The 20,077-nt window shown below is 32.8% G+C and overlaps 1 protein-coding gene across 1 annotated transcript in view; it reads right to left on the bottom strand.

Annotated features, from left to right (window-relative positions):
• Positions 1-4,947: 4,947 nt before the first annotated feature.
• LOC139497509 (structural maintenance of chromosomes protein 1A-like) overlaps positions 4,948-20,077 on the bottom strand; it is a 40,558-nt gene continuing 25,428 nt past the window's right edge. The window contains exons 20-27 of the mRNA XM_071285739.1: positions 18,223-18,441; positions 14,916-15,113; positions 14,455-14,567; positions 13,595-13,763; positions 11,974-12,152; positions 11,221-11,290; positions 10,531-10,641; positions 4,948-5,539 (exon numbers count right to left, since the gene is read on the bottom strand). Coding sequence (XP_071141840.1) covers positions 5,441-5,539; positions 10,531-10,641; positions 11,221-11,290; positions 11,974-12,152; positions 13,595-13,763; positions 14,455-14,567; positions 14,916-15,113; positions 18,223-18,441 — 1,158 coding nt within the window. The 3' untranslated portion in view covers positions 4,948-5,440. The remainder of the gene's footprint in view (positions 5,540-10,530; positions 10,642-11,220; positions 11,291-11,973; positions 12,153-13,594; positions 13,764-14,454; positions 14,568-14,915; positions 15,114-18,222; positions 18,442-20,077) is intronic.

Genomic DNA, 20,077 nt, shown 5'->3' with positions numbered 1-20,077 from the left:
TTATTATCTGAAAAGGTTTCGTGAAATTCTGTTGTGTGGTTTGAGAGGAGTTGCGATGACAAGAAACAGGACTGACAGACGGATGGACGGGTCAAAAAACATTATACCCTCCGCAACCTGTTGCGTGGTGTATAATAAAGTAGGCTAGACATTCCAGTGTGAGCACTCTTGTTTATGTTTAAACAATGGCCTTGACATTCTTTCACACCCATGGTGATTATAAAATAAACAACAATATACACAGATCGCACTATCATTGTCTATGTTCAGTGGACTGTGAAAAAGGAGTCAAAAATCTAATTTGGCATTTAAATTAGAAAGATCATATCATAGGAAATCTGTATACTTAGTTTCAAGTTGATTGGACTTCAACTTCATCAAAAACTACCTTGACCAAAAACTTTAACCTGAAAATTGCACTTTTATTTTTTTGTTCAGTGGACCATGAAATAGGGGTCAAAATTCTAATTTGGCATTTAAATTAGAAAGATCATATCATAGGGAACATGCATACTAAGTTTCAAGTTGATTGGACTTCAACTTCATCAGAAACTACCTTGACCAAATTTTTTTAACCTGAAGTGGGACAAACTGACGGAAGAACGAACCCACAGACCAGAAAACATTATGCCCCTCTACTATCGTAGGTGGGGCATAAAAATACTGTTACCTTTAGTTAGTATTTATATACTCCAATTAAATCTTTGCATCGGAAAAAAACACATTAATTCTAAAACCAGTTGTTGGCATGATATATGTTATGTTTTTCTCCTACATTTCATGATGGTAAGATTCTAGACCACTAATAAGTCTTGATTTTCATGTGATGAAGACATAATCAATCAATAATTTCAATTAAGGTCTGAGACTGGCACTGCTAGTTGTTCTTAGTTAACATATGTATGATTGTCATTTTGTTTCGTTTCTTCCGTTACCTATTCTTACATCCTACTCTGACATCTTCTGAACTGAGTTTTACTGTGTGTATCCTGTGTGTTTATTCTACATTGGCTAGAGGTACCAGGGAGGTTTGAGATCTAACAAAATGTGTTTTACCTGTACACTTTTTTTTGCACCTGTCGTAGGTCAGAAGCCTCTGGCCTTTGTTAGTCTTGTACGTGTGAAAGTCAATAAGCTGACCTAGTACACATTTTTATAAATTGGACATCTGAAGCCTGCCTCTGGATGTGGGTCCTTGCTGTGTTGAAGACCCAATAGTGGCCCTGGCTGTTTTCTGCTCTTTCATTGGGTTGTTGTCTTGTAAACACGATCCCCTTTTCCATTCTCAATTTTATTATAATAAATGACAATAGCCAACAATATACCATACTTAACATCTTATTTTTATTTTTAGAAATCTAAAGGTCAGACTATCACTTTGCAATAATCATAAACTATTGTTACAATGTATAGAATTATAGAATTTAACCTGATCACAACACATTTTTAATTCTTCCGAAACACCAGAGTTCATGATTGGGTCTTGTTGCTTAGTCTGTATTTTTCTTCTAGTATATTGTTGACTTATTCTTTGTATTTTTACCATCACATTATCAGTTTTTCTTCAATCTAAAACTTTTAAATGTCCCCTTGACATTCTTCCACCACTTTTCAATGCATTATATTTTTCTCTCGTATACAGCACCTCTTGGCATAAATTCTGCCAGGTTTAATTACCAAACCCCAATGGGTTTGATAGTAAGAGAGTGGAAACAATTTTGTACCAATACACATCGGTGACCAAGTTAAAATAGGTTCAGACACGTGCATGGACTAAATCACAAACAGAAAAGCAGATTACTATACGCATAGTGCAAACAACTATGGCCTAAAACAATTCAGTTAATTAAACATGATTAAGGGGGTGGAAATGTGAGATTTCAATTCTTATATAACTGCATACTTAGTATCATTGACTGACCATTACTCACAAACTCAAGCATGCAAGTCAAAGGTTCAATATCATTAAAATTTCCAACCTTGCAGATGTAGACATAAAATACACAGTACCTCAACATAAAATTTGAGAGCAAAAATATTAAATCATTCAAGAACTAGAATAATATTCTTATATTTACATTCTTAGTTGGTTTTCTAAAACTTTGTAAAATTTACATCAATATATGGGTCAATATCCCTATTGCGCCTCCAATTGAGAAAACGAAAGTTGTGTGTAAACAAAATATTTCTGTAATGATATTGGACATGTCTTCTATTTTTTACAAGTGACTTAACTTGTCCATTTGTGTTGATTCAGAAAGTATAGGACCATAGAATAAATGTGTAAAAACAATGGAGTTATTAAATGTATTCAAAGTATTAAATTTTCAAAGAACTTATTGTGTGAAAAATGGGATTATTACCATGAAGAGCAGCATCACAAAGGATTTTTCTGGTAAGCTTATTTATGGAAAAATGAATCAAATTTCGTACCCTGAAAATTTAACCAAATTTAACCACATATGTGAAAATGTCTCAGCTTCGAAACAAGTCATCATACTTATCCAAGTTTAAGATACGGACTGAGCTATAGAATAAAACATTATCATTACCGCCTATGGAGAAACAATTACACATATTGCCCCATATTTCTGACTGACTGTAAGAATTTGCTTACAAGGCATATGTAAATGAGACATGCAAATTCTTATACAACTACACATAAAATGACACTAAATTTATCATTACTAGCCTAACAAGAATGTGTCCAAAGTACATGGATGCCCCACTCGCACTATCCTTTTCAATGTTCCATGGACCGTAAAATTGGGTAATAATCTAATTTGGCATTAAAATTAGGAAGATTATACTATAGGGAACATATGTACTAAGTTTCAAGTTGATTGGACTTCAATTTTATCAAAAACTACCTTGACCAAAAACTTTAACCTGAAACTCCCACTTTCATTTTCTATGTTTAGTGGACCGTGAAATTGGGGTCAAAAGTCTAATTTGGCTTTAAAATTAGAAAGATCATATCATAAGCAACAAGTGTACTAAGTTTCAAGTTGATTGAAATTCAGTTTCATCAAAAACTACCTTGACCAAAAACTTTAACCTGAAACTCCCACTTTCATTTTCTATGTTCAGTGGACCGTGAAATTGGGGTCAAAAGTCTAATTTGGCTTTAAAATTAGAAAGATCATATCATAAGCAACAAGTGTAATAAGTTTCAAGTTGATTGGACTTCAGCTTCATCAAAAACTACCTTGACCAAAAACTTTAATCTGAAACTCCCACTTTCATTTTCTATGTTTAGTGGACCGTGAAATTGGGGTCAAAAGTCTAATTTGGCTTTAAAATTAGAAAGATCATATCATAAGCAACAAGTGTACTAAGTTTCAAGTTGATTAGACTTCAGCTTCAACAAAAACTACCTTGACCAAAAACTTTAACCTGAACAAACTGCCCCTCTACTATCGTAGGTGGGGCATATAAATCTCCAGGGCAATGAGTTATGCCAATGGTAATACAACTGCATACCAAATATCATAAGCTTACCACTAATGAATCCACTAACACTAACCTAAACACAAAATAAAACATTGTTGATGACACCACAAGAAGCCACATGTCTAAGACCAATAACATTAAATGGTTAACAGTCAATCACATATTTCTTTTATCTAAATGGATTTAATTATATCACAACAGCATGGAAGGCTCATTATTGAAGGTTACTTGTTTAAAGGATGTGGTTGGAAGAAAAATGTGATAAAATGATGAACATAATCTTTAAGATAATAAAATTGAGAATGGAAATGGGGAATGTGTCAGAAACAACAACCAGACCAAAGAAAACAGCCCAAGGTCACCCATGAGTCTTATACACAGTGAGAAAATCTCACACCTGGAGGCAGGCTCAGCTGGCCCCTAAACAAAAATATGTACTAGTTCAGTGAAAATGGACGTCACAATAAACAGCGAAACAAATAAATGAACAAGAATTGAAAAAATTTGTAAGGGTTCCACGGAACCCAGTGTCTCGCCTACTTTTGCTATAAATCGCAGACTCAACAAAAATGAGGAAAAACATCAACAAAAATTTCCCTCTCGATACTGTCTTTTGATTGAAAGAAGCTTCCAAGTTTGGTAAAAAATCCAGGATACTTTATTAATCTAATAAATGTTTTATAAACTTTAACTGCAAACTGTATGTAATGTTAACTGGAAGAAAAACTACGTCCATTTATAAGTAAAATACGGGAAAAGTGATTTTTTTTTTTTTTAAATTTACTTCTGAATAATATCTTATGATCAGAAACAAGCTTTTGTCTAAGTTTGGTAGAAATCAAGGATAGTTTAAGAACATTATAAAAGTTTTAAAAACTTAAACCACAGAGTGAATGTTTTGTTTCTAGCAAAATAACTAAGTCCATTTATAGGTAAAATACGGAAAAGTGGAAATTTATTTTTATAAAAATTTTCTTCTTGATACTATCTTATGATCAGAAACAAGCTTCTGTCCAAGTTTGGTACAAATCAAGGATAGTTTATGAAAGTTATTAAAATTTTAAAAACTTTAACCACAGAGTGAATGTAATGTTTCCTTGCAGAAAAACTAAGTCCATTTATAAGTAAAATACGGAAATAATGGAATTTTATTTTTACAAAATTTACTTCTGGATACTTTCTTATGATCATAAACAAGCTTCTGTCCAAGTTTGGTAGAAATTCAGTACAGTTTAAGAAAGTTATTAAAATTTCAAAAACTTTAACCACAGAGTGAATATTTGTGGACGCCGCCGCCGCCGCCGACGACACCATGTAGGATCGCTTAGTCTCGCTTTTTCGACTAATGTCGAAGGCTCGACAAAAATGTACATAATACTAAAGGCCAGATGCTCCTGACTGGCGACAGGTGTAAAATAGACTATTCATCTAATAAAAGAAACAGACACTGGAGAGTCTTCTCCCTTTCAACAAAGTAATAACACAAAACAATAATTTAGAATTTTCTTTTTTTTAATTGACAAGAATGTAGTAACAACAAAAACTAATGAATGTGATTCTTGATTCAGTCATGTTGACCTTCATATGGAAACATAATCTACACTATTAACACTTTAATACAATGATTACATATATCTATGGACTATGTACAAAGTTGTGATCATTATGGTATTGGCATACATTATTAACAATGAATATTGCAGTAGTTTTTTGGAATTATCGGTTCTCGCCTTTGCATTTAAGATTAAACCTTAGAAATTTACAGAGAAATTCATTTACAAAGTGAAAAGAAAACAAGCACAGTGCGCTTTACAATACAAGAAAATATACAATTCCAATTTAAATTATAAATATACAGCTTTAATAAAACAAAATCTTGCTTCTTTACAAAAAAAATTTTCAATACATGTTCTTAGAACTTTATAATGAAGTTCGGTTAATGTGATTTCACTGTATGTTCTTAGAACTTTATAGAGTTAATGTGATTTCACCGTTGTGGTTTGTTAGGACTGTCTGTATCTTCTTGTCTCTCAGGATAAGTGGTCAGATCTAAGGTTAACACATTACTTATGATACAATCTCCAGGCTGAAAACAAAAGTTAAATTCATTATTTATTTTGTGCAAGATTCCAGACTCAGTATCAAAGACAAAACAAAGTGTAACAATATCTGAGTACATATTCTAGGCGTTCTTTAGTTCTTAAATATATATTATTGCATAAAATATGGGGCCATACTTTGAACTGTAATGGTAATTAAAATGGTTTTGAAACATTTCTGTTAATTTTGGCATACAACTTAAATTTGAACAATATAAACATTTTTTTTTAACATGAAAATCTTTAAAAAAATAACTAGAGGCTCTAAAGCGCCTGTGTCGCTCACCTTGGTCTATGTGAATATTAAACAAAGGAAGCAGATGGATTCATGACAAAAATTGTGTTTTGGTGATGGTGATGTGTTTGTATGCTTACTTTACTGAACATTCTTGCTGCTTACAGTTATCTCTATCTATAATGAACTTGGCCCAGTAGTTTCAGTGGAAAATGTTAGTAAAAATTTACAAATTTTATAAAAATTGTTAAAATTTGACTAAAAAGGACAATAACTCCTTAGGGGGTCAATTGACCATTTCAGTCATGTTGACTTATTTGTAAATCTTACTTTGCTGTACATTATTGCTGTTTAAAGTTTATCTCTATCTATAATATTATTCAAGATAATAACCAAAAACAGTAAAATTTCCTTAAAATTACCAATTTAGGGGCAGCAACCCAACAACGGATTGTCCGATTCATCTGAAAATTTCAGGGCAGATAGATTTTGACCTGTTAAACAATTTTACCCAATGTCAGAGTTGCTCTAAAAGCTTTGGTTTTTGAGTTATAAGCCAAAAACTGCATTTTACCCCTATGTTCTATTTTTAGCCATGGAGGCCATCTTGGTTGGTTGGCCGGGTCACCAGACACATTTTTTAAACTAGATACCCCAATGATGATTGTGGCCAAGTTTTGTTTAATTTGGACCAGTAGTTTCAGAGGAGAAGATTTTTGTAAAAGATTACTAAGATTTGCGAAAAGTGGTTAAAAATTGACTATAAAGGGCAATAACTCCTAAAGGGGTCAACTAACCATTTCGGTCATGTTGACTTATTTGTAAATCTAACTTTGATGACCATTATTGCTGTTAACAGTTTATCTCTATCTATTATAATATTCAAGATAATAACCCAAAACAGTAAAATTTCCTTAAAATTACCAATTTAGGGGCAGCAACCCAACAACGGGTTGTTCGATTCATCTACAAATTTCAGGGCAGATAGATCTTGACCTGATAAACAATTTTACCCACGTCAGATTTGCTCTTAATGCTTTGGTTTTTGAGTTATAAGCCAAAAACTGCATTTTACCCCTATGTTCTATTTTTAGCCATGGCGGCCATCTTGGTTGGTTGGCCGGGTCACCGGACACATTTTTTAAACTAGATACCCCAATGATGATTGTGGCCAAGTTAGTTTAATTTGGCCCAATAGTTTCAGAGTAGAAGATTTTTGTAAAAGTTAACGACGACGGACGCAAAGTGATGGGAAAAGCTCACTTGGCCCTTTTGGCCAGGTGAGCTAAAAATAAATTCTTCTGTCTAAAACACTGCCCTTTTTATTATTCCTCTTACAGCTTTTACATTAATGCTAGCAAGACAAATCTTTGTTTGACTTGCTTGCTTTGCTTGTATCAATGTTTGCTCAAGCATGGCAATTAAGATAGGCGGGGCTTCAGCTTGTATACATCATACTTAAATTTTATTGGACGTTATGTTTGAAGTTAAGGACAGTCACACTAAATTTTAAAACATCACAAGATGAAAAATATAAAGCGCAATTGTAGAAATGGAAGCCAAACAATTGTATTTGCTTTTTTCTCGAAGATATGCATTTTTTATCATCCAACTGAAAAGACTGTCGTCAAGTACTTTTATTAAAACAAAAAAGCTATTTGAACACACCTACTCTGATTTCGAGTGATTCATTACATAGGTATTTCATTTGACCCATTCATTTCATCTTTTAGTACGGGAATTTTTTTATGTTATAACGTCAACCTGTAGCTTTGCTATATAAAAATGATAGAATCTGAAGCGAGATGATGTATCAAATATTCTTTCTTTGTACCTTTTCAACACAAAATATTCATCTCAAACACACCCTAACATAAGAAGGTGCACTTGATTTTCTAATAAAAGGGATAAATTAATTAGGGGGGATGACTTAATTATTTTATCTATTATGTCTATTGTTATTGAATATTGCGCACTTTGGATTAGTTTTTGCTTGTAAACCTTCAAACTGATTATTCTTTGTTTATAGAGAAGGCGATAAGAGCTTTCTGTTATGTTTACTTTAGTAAGAAATTTTTTAAAAGTGAATAGAAACAAATAAAATAACAATTTTTTTCTCAAATACGAGTGTTTTATTGTTAAAAACAACCATTTGCATAAGTTTTTAATTTATCCATTACATAGTTAAGTAGAACAGTTAGATATCATGTCGACGACATGGTTATCTATCAAGTTGGATGAAGAAAATTCTTCCCTTTTTTTTTTTAATTAATACAGACGGAGAACATATCAATCTATAAGTTTACTTATTTCCGTGTCTGTCCTTCCTTTACGTGACTCAAGATAAAAAAATCAAAAAATTGGAAACAATTGTATCAAAAAGAGAAAATCGAGCGAACCTCCTTATGTTAGGGTGTGTTTGAGATGAATAATTTGTCTAAAAAACGCACAAAGGAAGAACATTTGATACATCATCTCGCTTCAGATTCTATCATTTTTATATAGCAAAGCTACAGGTTGACTTTATAACATAAAACAAAATCACAGTACAAAAAGATGAAATATATGGGTCAAATGAAATACCTATGTAATGAATCACTAAATCAGAGTAGGTGTGTTCGAATAGTTATTTTGCTTTTCTAAAATTACTTGACGACAGTCTTTTCAGTTGGATGATGAAAATGCATATCTTCGAGAAAAAACAAATACATTTTTTGGCTTCCATTTCTACGATTGCGCTTTATATTTGTCATCCTGTGATGTTTAAAATTTAGTGTCCTTAACTTCAAACATAACCGTCCAATAAAATTTAAGTATGACGTATACAAGCTGAAGCCCCGCCTATCTTAATTGCCATGCTTGAGCAAACATTGATACAAGCAAAGCAAGCAAGCCAAACAAAGATTTGTCTTGCTAGCATTAATGTATTAGCTGTAAATGGAAATGACCCCAGCAATAACAAAACCCAAACAACATCATTACAATTACAATATTTTGTTAGTAGTATAAATATAATTTTTTTCTCAATAGAGTACCGTTTTCTATTCCATTCCCCTCTCCCAAAAACTATCATTATACATGCATACTCAATATAGTGTTGAACCCTGAAAAACTATCTCAAATGGTAACCTTTTTCCTGTCCATTCCACACAAAAGTATCCTTCATGTATATAAATTAAAAATCAAGGCGTTCTGAATACAAGTTCCCTAGCAAAAGAGTCCTTGGATTAATACACCTTATCGCTATTCCCGGCTGACCCAAGAATCTGTTGCGCTTGAACTTTTAATGTCATACAACAATCACTTTTCTAATGTGGCGTCAGATATTTTGTATAATGATGTCAAATTTTTATGGGAACCTGTGTGATGTCTAGTAATAACAAACAAATAATGATAAGGTGTATTACCACTGAAATCTACTTGATCTTTTTCAATTATCCGTTTTGTCAAAATGTATGCAGTGTTCTCCCCAGGATTTTTGGATAGCGCTGTGGTAAGCGCGTAATTTTCGACAATTCTCAGTAACTTTGTCGCGGCGTGCGGATTGTTTGTAATTGATTTGTTATGTGTTTTTCTTATATTATGCTATTGATGTTTTCTTTTGTAATGATGTCCTCATCATGCTCATGGAAGTTACCCCTTTGTTTGTTAATGTTATTGTCTGGATATAGAAGAAGTCTTTTTTCTCCATTGTAAATTCATATGATCCTCATATTATCTGTGCATAAAACCCAAGGAGAAGTCTTTTTCCATGATGGGTCTATACCAGACTGCCTATGTGAAGATTTCTTAGCACTAACAGGTGATGTTGCAGAACATGTAGGACCAACAATAAAGTCATTGTCAGCCTCTTGTGTTTGGTTTTGTAACCCACTGTAGCAGTGTACTGACGAATAGTACTGTTAACCTTACGATGTTTGACCTGTTGACAGGAATTGACATTTTTTAACAATGATTTCTCATTTTTCTGACCTTAATGTTTTATAATATTCAAATGGCTTCATCCAAGCTGGACCTTGAGAAAGTGAATTTCTCAAGTCGTATCAGCTTAGGGTTTGTTTTTCTAATCATATCCTCTCAATTGTTTTCAAATGGTAAAATTCATTACTGTAGAATCGTGACTAAACAATTATTAGTTCGAATAGGTGATAATTAATACTTCAAAGACTTGTTCATTTTCGGGGTTCGTATGGATAGTAAGCCCGGCAAATTGTAACAAACCCCTGTGTTTGATCGTTTTTAAAATCATCGTTTGTTCATAGATCGTAAAACAAGTTTGAGTGTCGTTGGGAAATGCAGTCAATTTATTTCATCTCATTTCATGCATATATGCCTCTATATATTCTTTAAATTAAAACAATAGATGTCAATGTTGAAATCTTTGTTTATTTTGATCTTTCAAAGATGCCATTTTGTAAAATTTATTAGACTGGTCCCGCGTAGTTACTTAATACAACGGGTATAATTCACTTAGAAATAGTAAACCAGTCTATCACGTGATCCATGTGAAAAATAAGCGAGAATTTGAAAAAATTACGAAAAAAATATAGCGACACACTTGCGTTGGATAGCGCTGCGGCCAGTGCAATAGAACAGCGGGAAATTGTGATAGCGCAGCGCTAAAACGGCCTGGGGAGAACACTGTGCATGGTTGTATTACAGAAAACCCAGATTTATAGATAAGAACAAATGCCTATGCTTCTAGTATATCTTTTTAACTCTTCTGTAAAATGAATGACTTACCTCGGGATAAATTCCTATAAGTGAATCTGCTCTGTTAAAGAATTCTTCCTTCAGAGAAATGACTATACACTGAAAGGAAGCTCTTGATTGCTCTGTGATGTAAGCTGCAACCTGATCAAAAGAAATTAATATCATTAACATTAGCAACTGATAATAATGTCAAAATGAATACAAATGTTGGTGTGCTAAGCATATCTCCTATTGTAAATCAGAGGATTGGCTAACAGCAAGTGTGTGACAAATCTGAAATAATTATACATGTTACAATCATCACCTTCAAGCTGATAACGAAACATGAGTAGCTTATGGGAAAAGTGTGACCTAACATTTGTTGGACAAACAAACAAGGTAGTTGCAATATAGCCTTCAATACATAGTTAACATCTGTCATGTTGGGAAACAACTTTTTAAGTTATCAAAATTCAGAAATTATAGCCGGTTTTTTTAGTTATTTTCTGATTATTGAAAAAAAAATGTTAGATTATTTTATGTAACGTATTTACACATCTCTATATAAAAACATTTTAATATCTCTTTTATATCATAAAGTCTTGCATTAATATTACACTGGAAAATCAAAACTATTAGGAAAGCAGACATGTAGATTATATTACTATCAATGATTGGACATTTTTGTTTTATCACACAATCAGAATAAATAATAAACAATAAGATAGTAATAGAGCTTACTTTGCCAATATTTGTGTTATCTAAAGCAGCATCTATCTCATCTAATACGAAGAATGGAGCTGGTTGGAAGCTGAAACAGATTGTGTAATACAAAATTTACTTTAAATGTCATAAACTGTTTTTATTAAACATTTATTTCTTAGATACAATTATACATTTGCATTAACACCAACAATAATATTGAAGAAGAATTAAGTGATACTTGATCAGTCAAGGAATTGATTTTTTTGGTCTGGTCATATACCTTATTGCTATTCCCAGCTGACCCAAGAACTGCCCCGCTTGAACTATTGATGTCATACAACAATCACTTTTCAATTGTGGCGTCAAATATTTTGTTTAATGAAGTTAAAATTTTACAGGAACCTGTGTAATGTACAGTAATGGCGGACAAATAGCAATAAGGTGTATTCCAAACATCACATTAAGGAATCTCATATTATTGCTTATATTGATTTCACAAATGATACCCAGCCCATTAAAAGTATAAGGTAAACAGAAATTTGTTGAATGAAGAATCTGAAAACACATCATACGGTATAGCTGACTCATACATGTATAAACCCTGAAACCAAATTTCAGAAATCTGGTAATGAAGTTCCTGAGAAAGATGTGATGAAAAATATTCTTTGGACGTTCAGACTGACAAGAGATATTTCCCCCACTTTTTTAAAGTGGGTTAAAATAATCAAAAGCTATGTAGATAATATTTTGTCTGTGTACTTTAAATCAATTGAAATTTTTATATTTTACCTGTGAATTGAAAATAACAAAGCTAAAGCTGCCACTGTTTTCTCTCCTCCAGACAAATTATCCATAGGTCGAAATCTCTTTCCTGGTGCCACACAATTATAGTTAACTCCATCTAAGTAGGGTTCCTCTGGGTTTTCTGGACCTAGGAAAGCCTGAGCTCCCTGGTTTCTTGATAAAGCCTAAAACATATAACAGAATACTAATATTCCCTAATTACAATCTGTTTCTTAAAAAGGTGTTAGCTGTCAAATTCATGTTCACTGATAGGATTCAAATACTCATATTTGACTTAAAACATAATAAAATGTATATATCAAAATTATAAAAAGTCTAATGTAAACAATTAACAATGAATGGACTTGATAATATGTATCAACATTTTGTGTGTATTTTTGTCTATACATCATGTATCAGATGACCTCCAAAAACTGCAGATGGTTATATAAATCAAAAATAAGATATTGATCAGTTTTTGTGTGGAAAACTGCTATAATCTTCAAGAACCTTTACACAAAGTATAAATGCTTATGGGGTCATTTAGTATTTGAGAGCAAAACTTGGACATTAAATTTTGTTGTGTATTGCTATATACTCTAACAGTCCCTCAACTTCCTTGAGGGAAGCATAACATCTTATGGTGAACAATTTGGACCAAATCAGCATAATACAAAATGAAATTTATTTAAAATATATCATATTTAAACAAGTGAAACTGCGAGCTACTGCTCATTGATGATACCCCCGCCGCAAGTGGATAATATTAATAGTGTAAAAATATGCAAGTGTTCGGTAAACAGGAAGTTGTCAAGTGATGAATCTGAAAACGCATCACACGGTATAGCTGACTTATATAAATCCTGAAACCAAATTTCAGAAATCCTTGTATTGTAGTTCCTGAGAAAAATGTGACGAGAATTTTCAACTTTGCTATCATGTGTAAAATCATACAAGTGTTCGGTAAACAGGAAGTTGTCGAGTGATGAATCTGAAAACGCATCACACGGTATAGCGGACTTATATAAATCCTGAAACCAAATTTCAGAAATCCTTGTATTGTAGTTGATGAGAAAAATGTGACGAAAATTTTCAACTTGGCTATCATGTGTAAAATCATACAAGTGTTCGGTAAACAGGAAGTTGTCAAGTGATGAATCTGAAAACGCATCACACGGTATGGCTAACATATATAAATGTTGATACCAAATTACAGAAAGGGTGGATGTGTAGTTCCTGAGAAAAATGTGACGAAAATTTTCAACTTGGCTATCATGTGTAAAATCATACAAGTGTTCGGTAAACAGGAAGTTGTCAAGTGATGAATCTGAAAACGCATCACACGGTATGGCTAACATATATAAATGTTGATACCAAATTACAGAAAAGGTGGATGTGTAGTTCCTGAGAAAAAAGTGACGAAAGTTTCATGGGACGGACTGACAGACAGAGGTAAAACAGTATACCCCCCCTTTTTTAAAGCGGGGGTATAACAAATTACAATCAGATGATATATTAAGGGTTCATAAAAATGACATTGTACCTTGTCTTTAAATAGATGAAACTCAATAGGTCATGTCGATACCAAATGTTGTAATAAGCTATTAAGTATGTTACAGCAACTTACCTTGTAAATTTCATCTATTCTTGTGGCCACATGTTCAAAACATGCCATAAATCTGTCATATCTCTCTTTCCGTACTTTCTCAAATGCTTGCTTTGCTTTCTTGGCTCTTTTCCTGGCATTTTCGAATTCATCAGAAGTCTCTTGAAATCTTTCTCTTACACCATCCAATCTTAAAACAACAAATATATATACTTAACTATGAGTAGAAAACAACACATATATACTTAACTATGAGTAGAAAACAACACATATATACTTAACTATGAGTCATAGTAAAAATTCCCCCTGACAATTCCAGGTATACAACATCAACATGCTTTAACCATCTAATCATAATCTAGTAAGTATTACTGGCTTACTTACCTTTTTCGTTACAGAAAACTTTACATCGGTTGCAGAAAATAACTTGGCAATATAATTTTTCTATGGACCAGTTGATTAATAAGAAAACTTCTGTCTGATAAGATTGTTTGGAAGTGTATTGCAGAGATTTAAACACTTATAACTGTTATCAAAATTGAAACGACCAGCAAAATTAAATAACTTATCTTAAACTTTTAACGAGCACTATAACTCGAAAAATAGTTAAATCTATTTTTTCTGAAAGAATTAAACTTTCATAACTGAAAAATTGAAGATACAGAATAGATATATTTGAGTTTTTTACTTCATCTGCCATCCTTATTTAGTATAATTGTGTGATAAACTTTTGTCAGATTCAATAGTCAACGTGTACCAGTTGCTTCATATAGGCAAGAACCAAAATCCAATCTACCTAGGAATTATTTCTGTTTCCAAAAATTTCTAAATTTGGAATCAAAAGTGGGCCTTTTCCTTTTCATAGTAAAAATGTAACCTACTTTTCCATGGCTTTCATGTTTGGAGCATTAATTCTCTGTAAAGTGGAAGTCATGTCTGTCACATTCTTTGTTAACTGTGTCATTGTCTTCTTAATTTCTTCAGCACTATCCAACTGTAATAGTTCATATTAAATAACAATAACTATAAGATCATTTGCAAAAGCATATTCAAGATTTAGTAAAGACTAATAGACATATAATTTTCAATTAAATTTTTTCTCTCAAAGAACATAATTTTTGAAACTTTTTTCCCCCATGGCTATTCTGTTTAGAGTTACACATTACTATGTCAGTCCTTTTTAAAATTTGTGACTTCCTAATACCAAGGTTTAAGAGAAGAAAAAAAATTTGAAAATTTTGCTTCCTTGGAATTTGATAAATGATGAAAATCGTGAAAAGTGTTACATCCTAAAAATAAGCATGGTCATATCTATATGAAGTAACCTCTGCAATATACTTACATCCTTCAAATCATCATCCACTGAACTATAATCAATAGTAATCTGTGCTTCTTTAGCATATATTGATTTAGCTCCCTGACTACTCATACTGTCAGCTGGTGTACTTTCTGATGGGGGATCAACAGCACTAGATGGTTCATCCTCTCGGCTGATATCATCCATTGTACCCTTTGACAGAGGTAACTTTATATCATCAATCTGAAATATAAACCATTGACCTTGAGAAATTTAACTACTGTGCAAACTACTGCTGAGTACAACCTTCATCACTTTTTGTTTGTTGTTGCGTCAACTTAAATATAACCTGTTCAAATGAAGGCATGCTAAGCACATCTCGTCATGCTGATTTGAAACTTTTAAAACACTGTAACACTATTCTATAATTTCTTATAGAAGAAAATAATGACCTATTGAAGAACTATTTGCAGCACACACCATATGTAGATAACACACCTTACAAGCTTTCAAAAGACAGTGTCTTTCTGCTCGCTTCTGTTCATTTTGTAAATTACACACCTTAGGCCAAAAAAAAATATATGTCTGTTTCCTGTTTCCCGACCGACCCTAACTCAAACCTCCTGACCCTAGGTAGCACTCCACAGTTAGAAAATAAAATTAAAAATGAGCCACAAAATGTTTTATCATCTCCTATTCCTGGATTTCTAATACATTAACCTAACTGTTTGTGTTGTACATGTGCATATGTATGTAATCAGTATATTCCATAGATTTGATTTTCAAAAGTTAAAAGAGTGAAAATAAATTCCTTTTATGTGTATCCATGGCAACATTCTGCATTTATTTACCATAAAATATTGCAAAAAGGGGGGTGGACATGTCACATATCCCCCAAAAATTTTGATCAAACCAGAATTTCAATGCCTTTGAGTAATACCTTTTTAGAAACTGTTTTCATAAATCTTCCTAATGATCAAATAAAAAATGGGTGTCTTTCGCCTCATTTTTTCGTAAAATCCAATCACAAAGTTCGTGCGATAAAAAGTTGGAAAAAAACATTACAATAATTGCCGGACCAATGTATGGTAGGGACATGCAAATACGGACTGTCATACAGAAAACAGCCTATATTACATACATTATATACTCTTGATGTTCATATAAACCCAATACAAAGGCTATTTTAATACTCAGCTATCCAAAAATGAATTTTATTGCACACTAGCTCTCATATTTGAAAAATCCACAGGGGCCAAAATGCGAAACTACACACCTAACTGTGGAGTGCTACCTTAAGGTGAAATTTTTCCCCTCCTGCCTCAATTTTTATTATATTTTCTGTGTTCTACCAGCTGTTACGATGAAAATGGTACCTTAGTTTTTAGAATTGGTTCAGTAATAAAGATTTTATGAAGGTTAGCAGTTGATGTTGAAACGCGACAAAAAGTGATTTAAAAATAAATGCTGGATCATAGTGAAAAACTTCAAGTCTGTCTCATTTTTGGGTAAATTTCTAAAACTTTTCCCATTATCTTAATTTAAAATCATAAAATTACCTTAAAAGAGGACAAATTGTACAATTCTTAGGTATTTGAAAGCACCTATAGGTCAATTTTGCTGTAAATAGCATACCTAACCATGGTTTAGAAGCTCTCAAGCAGGGTATAAATTTCTAGCAGTACTGGCATCATTAAATTTAATTAATGCCAAATTATAATATAAAATCCTGCTAAAAATGTTTATTTGACTTATTCGCATTCAAAAATATAAAGCGATACATTCTGAGGATATCATATAAAGCGCAATCTTTGGTTACAATGGCGAAGCTAATGGAGTACAAATTTAAGACCGCAACATGTCTAAGTGTCAAAATGTGTATATTTGGTTGCTAAGGACAGTAAACAATAAAATAAACATAAATTGCATTCCTAGCAGATTTTTTACCTTCAGAACTAAAACAAGAACATAAAAGACTAAAAATTTGTGGTCAATTTTATCTTAAAAAGTGCATTTCTGTGCTTTCTGATGTGCCATAAGGTAGCACTCCACAGTTAGAAAATAAAATTAAAAATGAGCCACAAAATGTTTTATCATCTCCTATTCCTGGATTTCTAATATATTAACCTAACTGTTTGTGTTGTACATGTGCATATGTATGTAATCAGTATATTCCATAGATTTGATTTTCAAAAGTTAAAAGAGTGAAAATAAATTCCTTTTATGTGTATCCATGGCAACATTCTGCATTTATTTACCATAAAATATTGCAAAAAGGGGGGTGGACATGTCACATATCCCCCAAAAATTTTGATCAAACCAGAATTTCAATGCCTTTGAGTAATACCTTTTTAGAAACTGTTTTCATAAATCTTCCTAATGATCAAATAAAAAATGGGTGTCTTTCGCCTCATTTTTTCGTAAAATCCAATCACAAAGTTCGTGCGATAAAAAGTTGGAAAAAAACATTACAATAATTGCCGGACCAATGTATGGTAGGGACATGCAAATACGGACTGTCATACAGAAAACAGCCTATATTGCATACATTACATACTCTTGATGTTCATATAAACCCAATACAAAGGCTATTTTAATACTCAGCTATCCAAAAATGAATTTTATTGCACACTAGCTCTCATATTTGAAAAATCCACAGGGGCCAAAATGCGAAACTACACACCTAACTGTGGAGTGCTACCCTAGATCTTTTTATTCGAATCCGGAAAAAAAGCGTTTCCGGTCCGGAAAAAATCATTTCCGGTCCGATCCAGATCCGTATTTTACTATGCCCAAACAATCAAAATGGCTGCTCCCCGCACAAATGTGCTACAATTAAGGTTTAAAAAATGTCAGCACTGGGAGGATTATTCAAATAAAGCTTCTTTAAAGGGATTTAATCATTTTGGGGTACAGGACCCTAACCAAACATGACATGAAACCGACTGCAAATCTGACAGGGAGTGCAAAAATAAAAAAAATGTTTTTTTTTTTCTGGACAATTTTTTTTTTTTACCTGCGGCGAAAATAAAAATCCCGACCTACCGACCCTGATTTATTTGCCTTGGAAGCAGGAAACAGACATATATTTTTTTTTGGCCTTACAAGCTTTCAAAAGACAGCGTCTTTCTGCTCGCTTCTGTTCATTTTGTAAATTACACACCTTACAAGCTTTCAAAAGACAGTGTCTTTCTGCTCGCTTCTGTTCATTTTGTAAATTACATACCTTACAAGCTTTCAAAAGACAGCGTCTTTCTGCTCGCTTCTGTTCATTTTGTAAATTACACACCTTACAAGCTTTCAAAAGACAATGCCTTTCTGCTCGCTTCTGTTCATTTTGTAAATTACATACCTTACAAGCTTTTAAAAGACTGTGTCTTTCTGCTCTCTTCTGTTCTAACTTGGTTTCTACTGAAGAGATCTGTTTCTGTGCAGCTGATACCTCTTTCTGTTGAGATGACAGTCGTTTCTTAATTTCATTTACTTCTGATTCAAAATCATCAACTTGTGACTTAAGAGTAAGTTTCTGTGACTTGAATCTTTCTTGATTACTCATTTCTTCTTCTATGATCTACAATATTAAGCAATATAATGTTTAACTAGAGCTTCATTACATATATGAGAGCAATAGAGGGTATACCAACTAGAGTTACAAAACATATGCAATGTAGATTTCATGCCGGTAACAATGAATCAAACTGTGAAAGTGAAAGTTTTCTCCGATATGCTTTTGTTCACTTTATACAATTTTACTAACTTTTTTTATTAAATTCAGGAATTTCCAAATGAACTTTCTGTTTAAATACAACCAGGTGCTCTGCCTGGCACAGCTTTATTCGACCGCAGAGGTCGAACTCTGAACAGTTGGGGCAAGTATGGACAAAACATTCAATAGTTATCAAAGGTACCAGGATTATAATTTAATTCGCCAGACGCATGTTTCGTCTACATAAGACTCATCAGTGACGCTCAGGTCAAAACAATTAAAAAGCCAAGCAAATACAAAGTTGAAGAGCATTGAGGACCCAAAATTCCAAAAAGTTGTGCCAAATACGGCTAAGGTAATCTACTCCTGGGGGTAAGAAAATCCTTAGTTTTTCGAAAAATTCAAAGTTTTGTAAACAGGAAATTTATAAAAATGACCATTTAATTGATATTCTTGTCAACACTGAAGTGCTGACTACTGGGCTGGTGATACCCTCGGGGACGAAACGTCCACCAGCAGTGGCATCAACCCAGTGGTGTAAATAGTTATCAAAGGTACCAGGATTACAATTTAATACGCCAGACGCGCGTTTAGTCTACATAAGACTCATCAGTGACATTCAGATCAAAACAGTTAAAAAGCCAAACAAGTACTAAGTTGAAGAGCATTGAGGACCCAAAATTCCAAAAAGTTGTGCCAAATACGGCTAAGGTAATCTACTAGCTTGATACAGCTCTGAATTTGGATTGTAATTACATTTTTGACATAATATGGGTTTATTACACAACAAGAGGCTGTCACAACGACAGCAAACCGGATTTATTAACATTTATTTGTGTCCTGGCAATATCACAAGAACCATAACTGATGAATGCTGAAAGTGAGAACGGTAAAAGTCAAAATCGTCATTATTGAACTTGACCTCCATTTTGTCATCAGTAACAATATATTAAAATTTGGGAAGCTTTGGTAGAACAGTTCATGCGTAAATGCACGGACACGACTGGAAACTCCATTTTTCAATCTTTCAAGAACCATAACTCCTGAACGGTAAAAGTCAAAATCGCCATTATTGAACTTGACCTTCATTTAGTTGTCAGTAACAACATATTAAAATTTTGTCACAAAAATCCGGTTAAAAACAAATTTCAAGATCTTACAAATCTAATTTTGCAATTAAAGATTTCTTCTTCAAACGTTTCAAATTTGAAAAATTTTTGGGGGAAAAAATTTGAAAACTACCCCCCCCCCTCCCCATTTTTTTGGTAATTAGTCAAAAACCTGACATTTCTTTATACATAATTTACAAGTAGGGAGGTAAATTTGAACATACCCAACAATGTATGTTAAATGATTTTGAATTACCTCCCTTACACTGCTTTTAAATTGTCTTAATTATCCAGAAAAACCTAGTTTCCCACTTTTTTGCCCCTAATTCCAATTTTTTTTGAGCCATAACCCTCCAAAGTCAGTACTAACTATCCCTTCATTGTATGGAAAC

This window comes from Mytilus edulis, chromosome 1, assembly GCF_963676685.1.
Source record: "Mytilus edulis chromosome 1, xbMytEdul2.2, whole genome shotgun sequence".
NCBI lineage: Eukaryota > Metazoa > Mollusca > Bivalvia > Mytilida > Mytilidae > Mytilus > Mytilus edulis.
The sequence above is the reverse complement of the archived record's forward strand: the minus strand, read 5'-3'. Positions and strand labels throughout refer to the sequence as shown.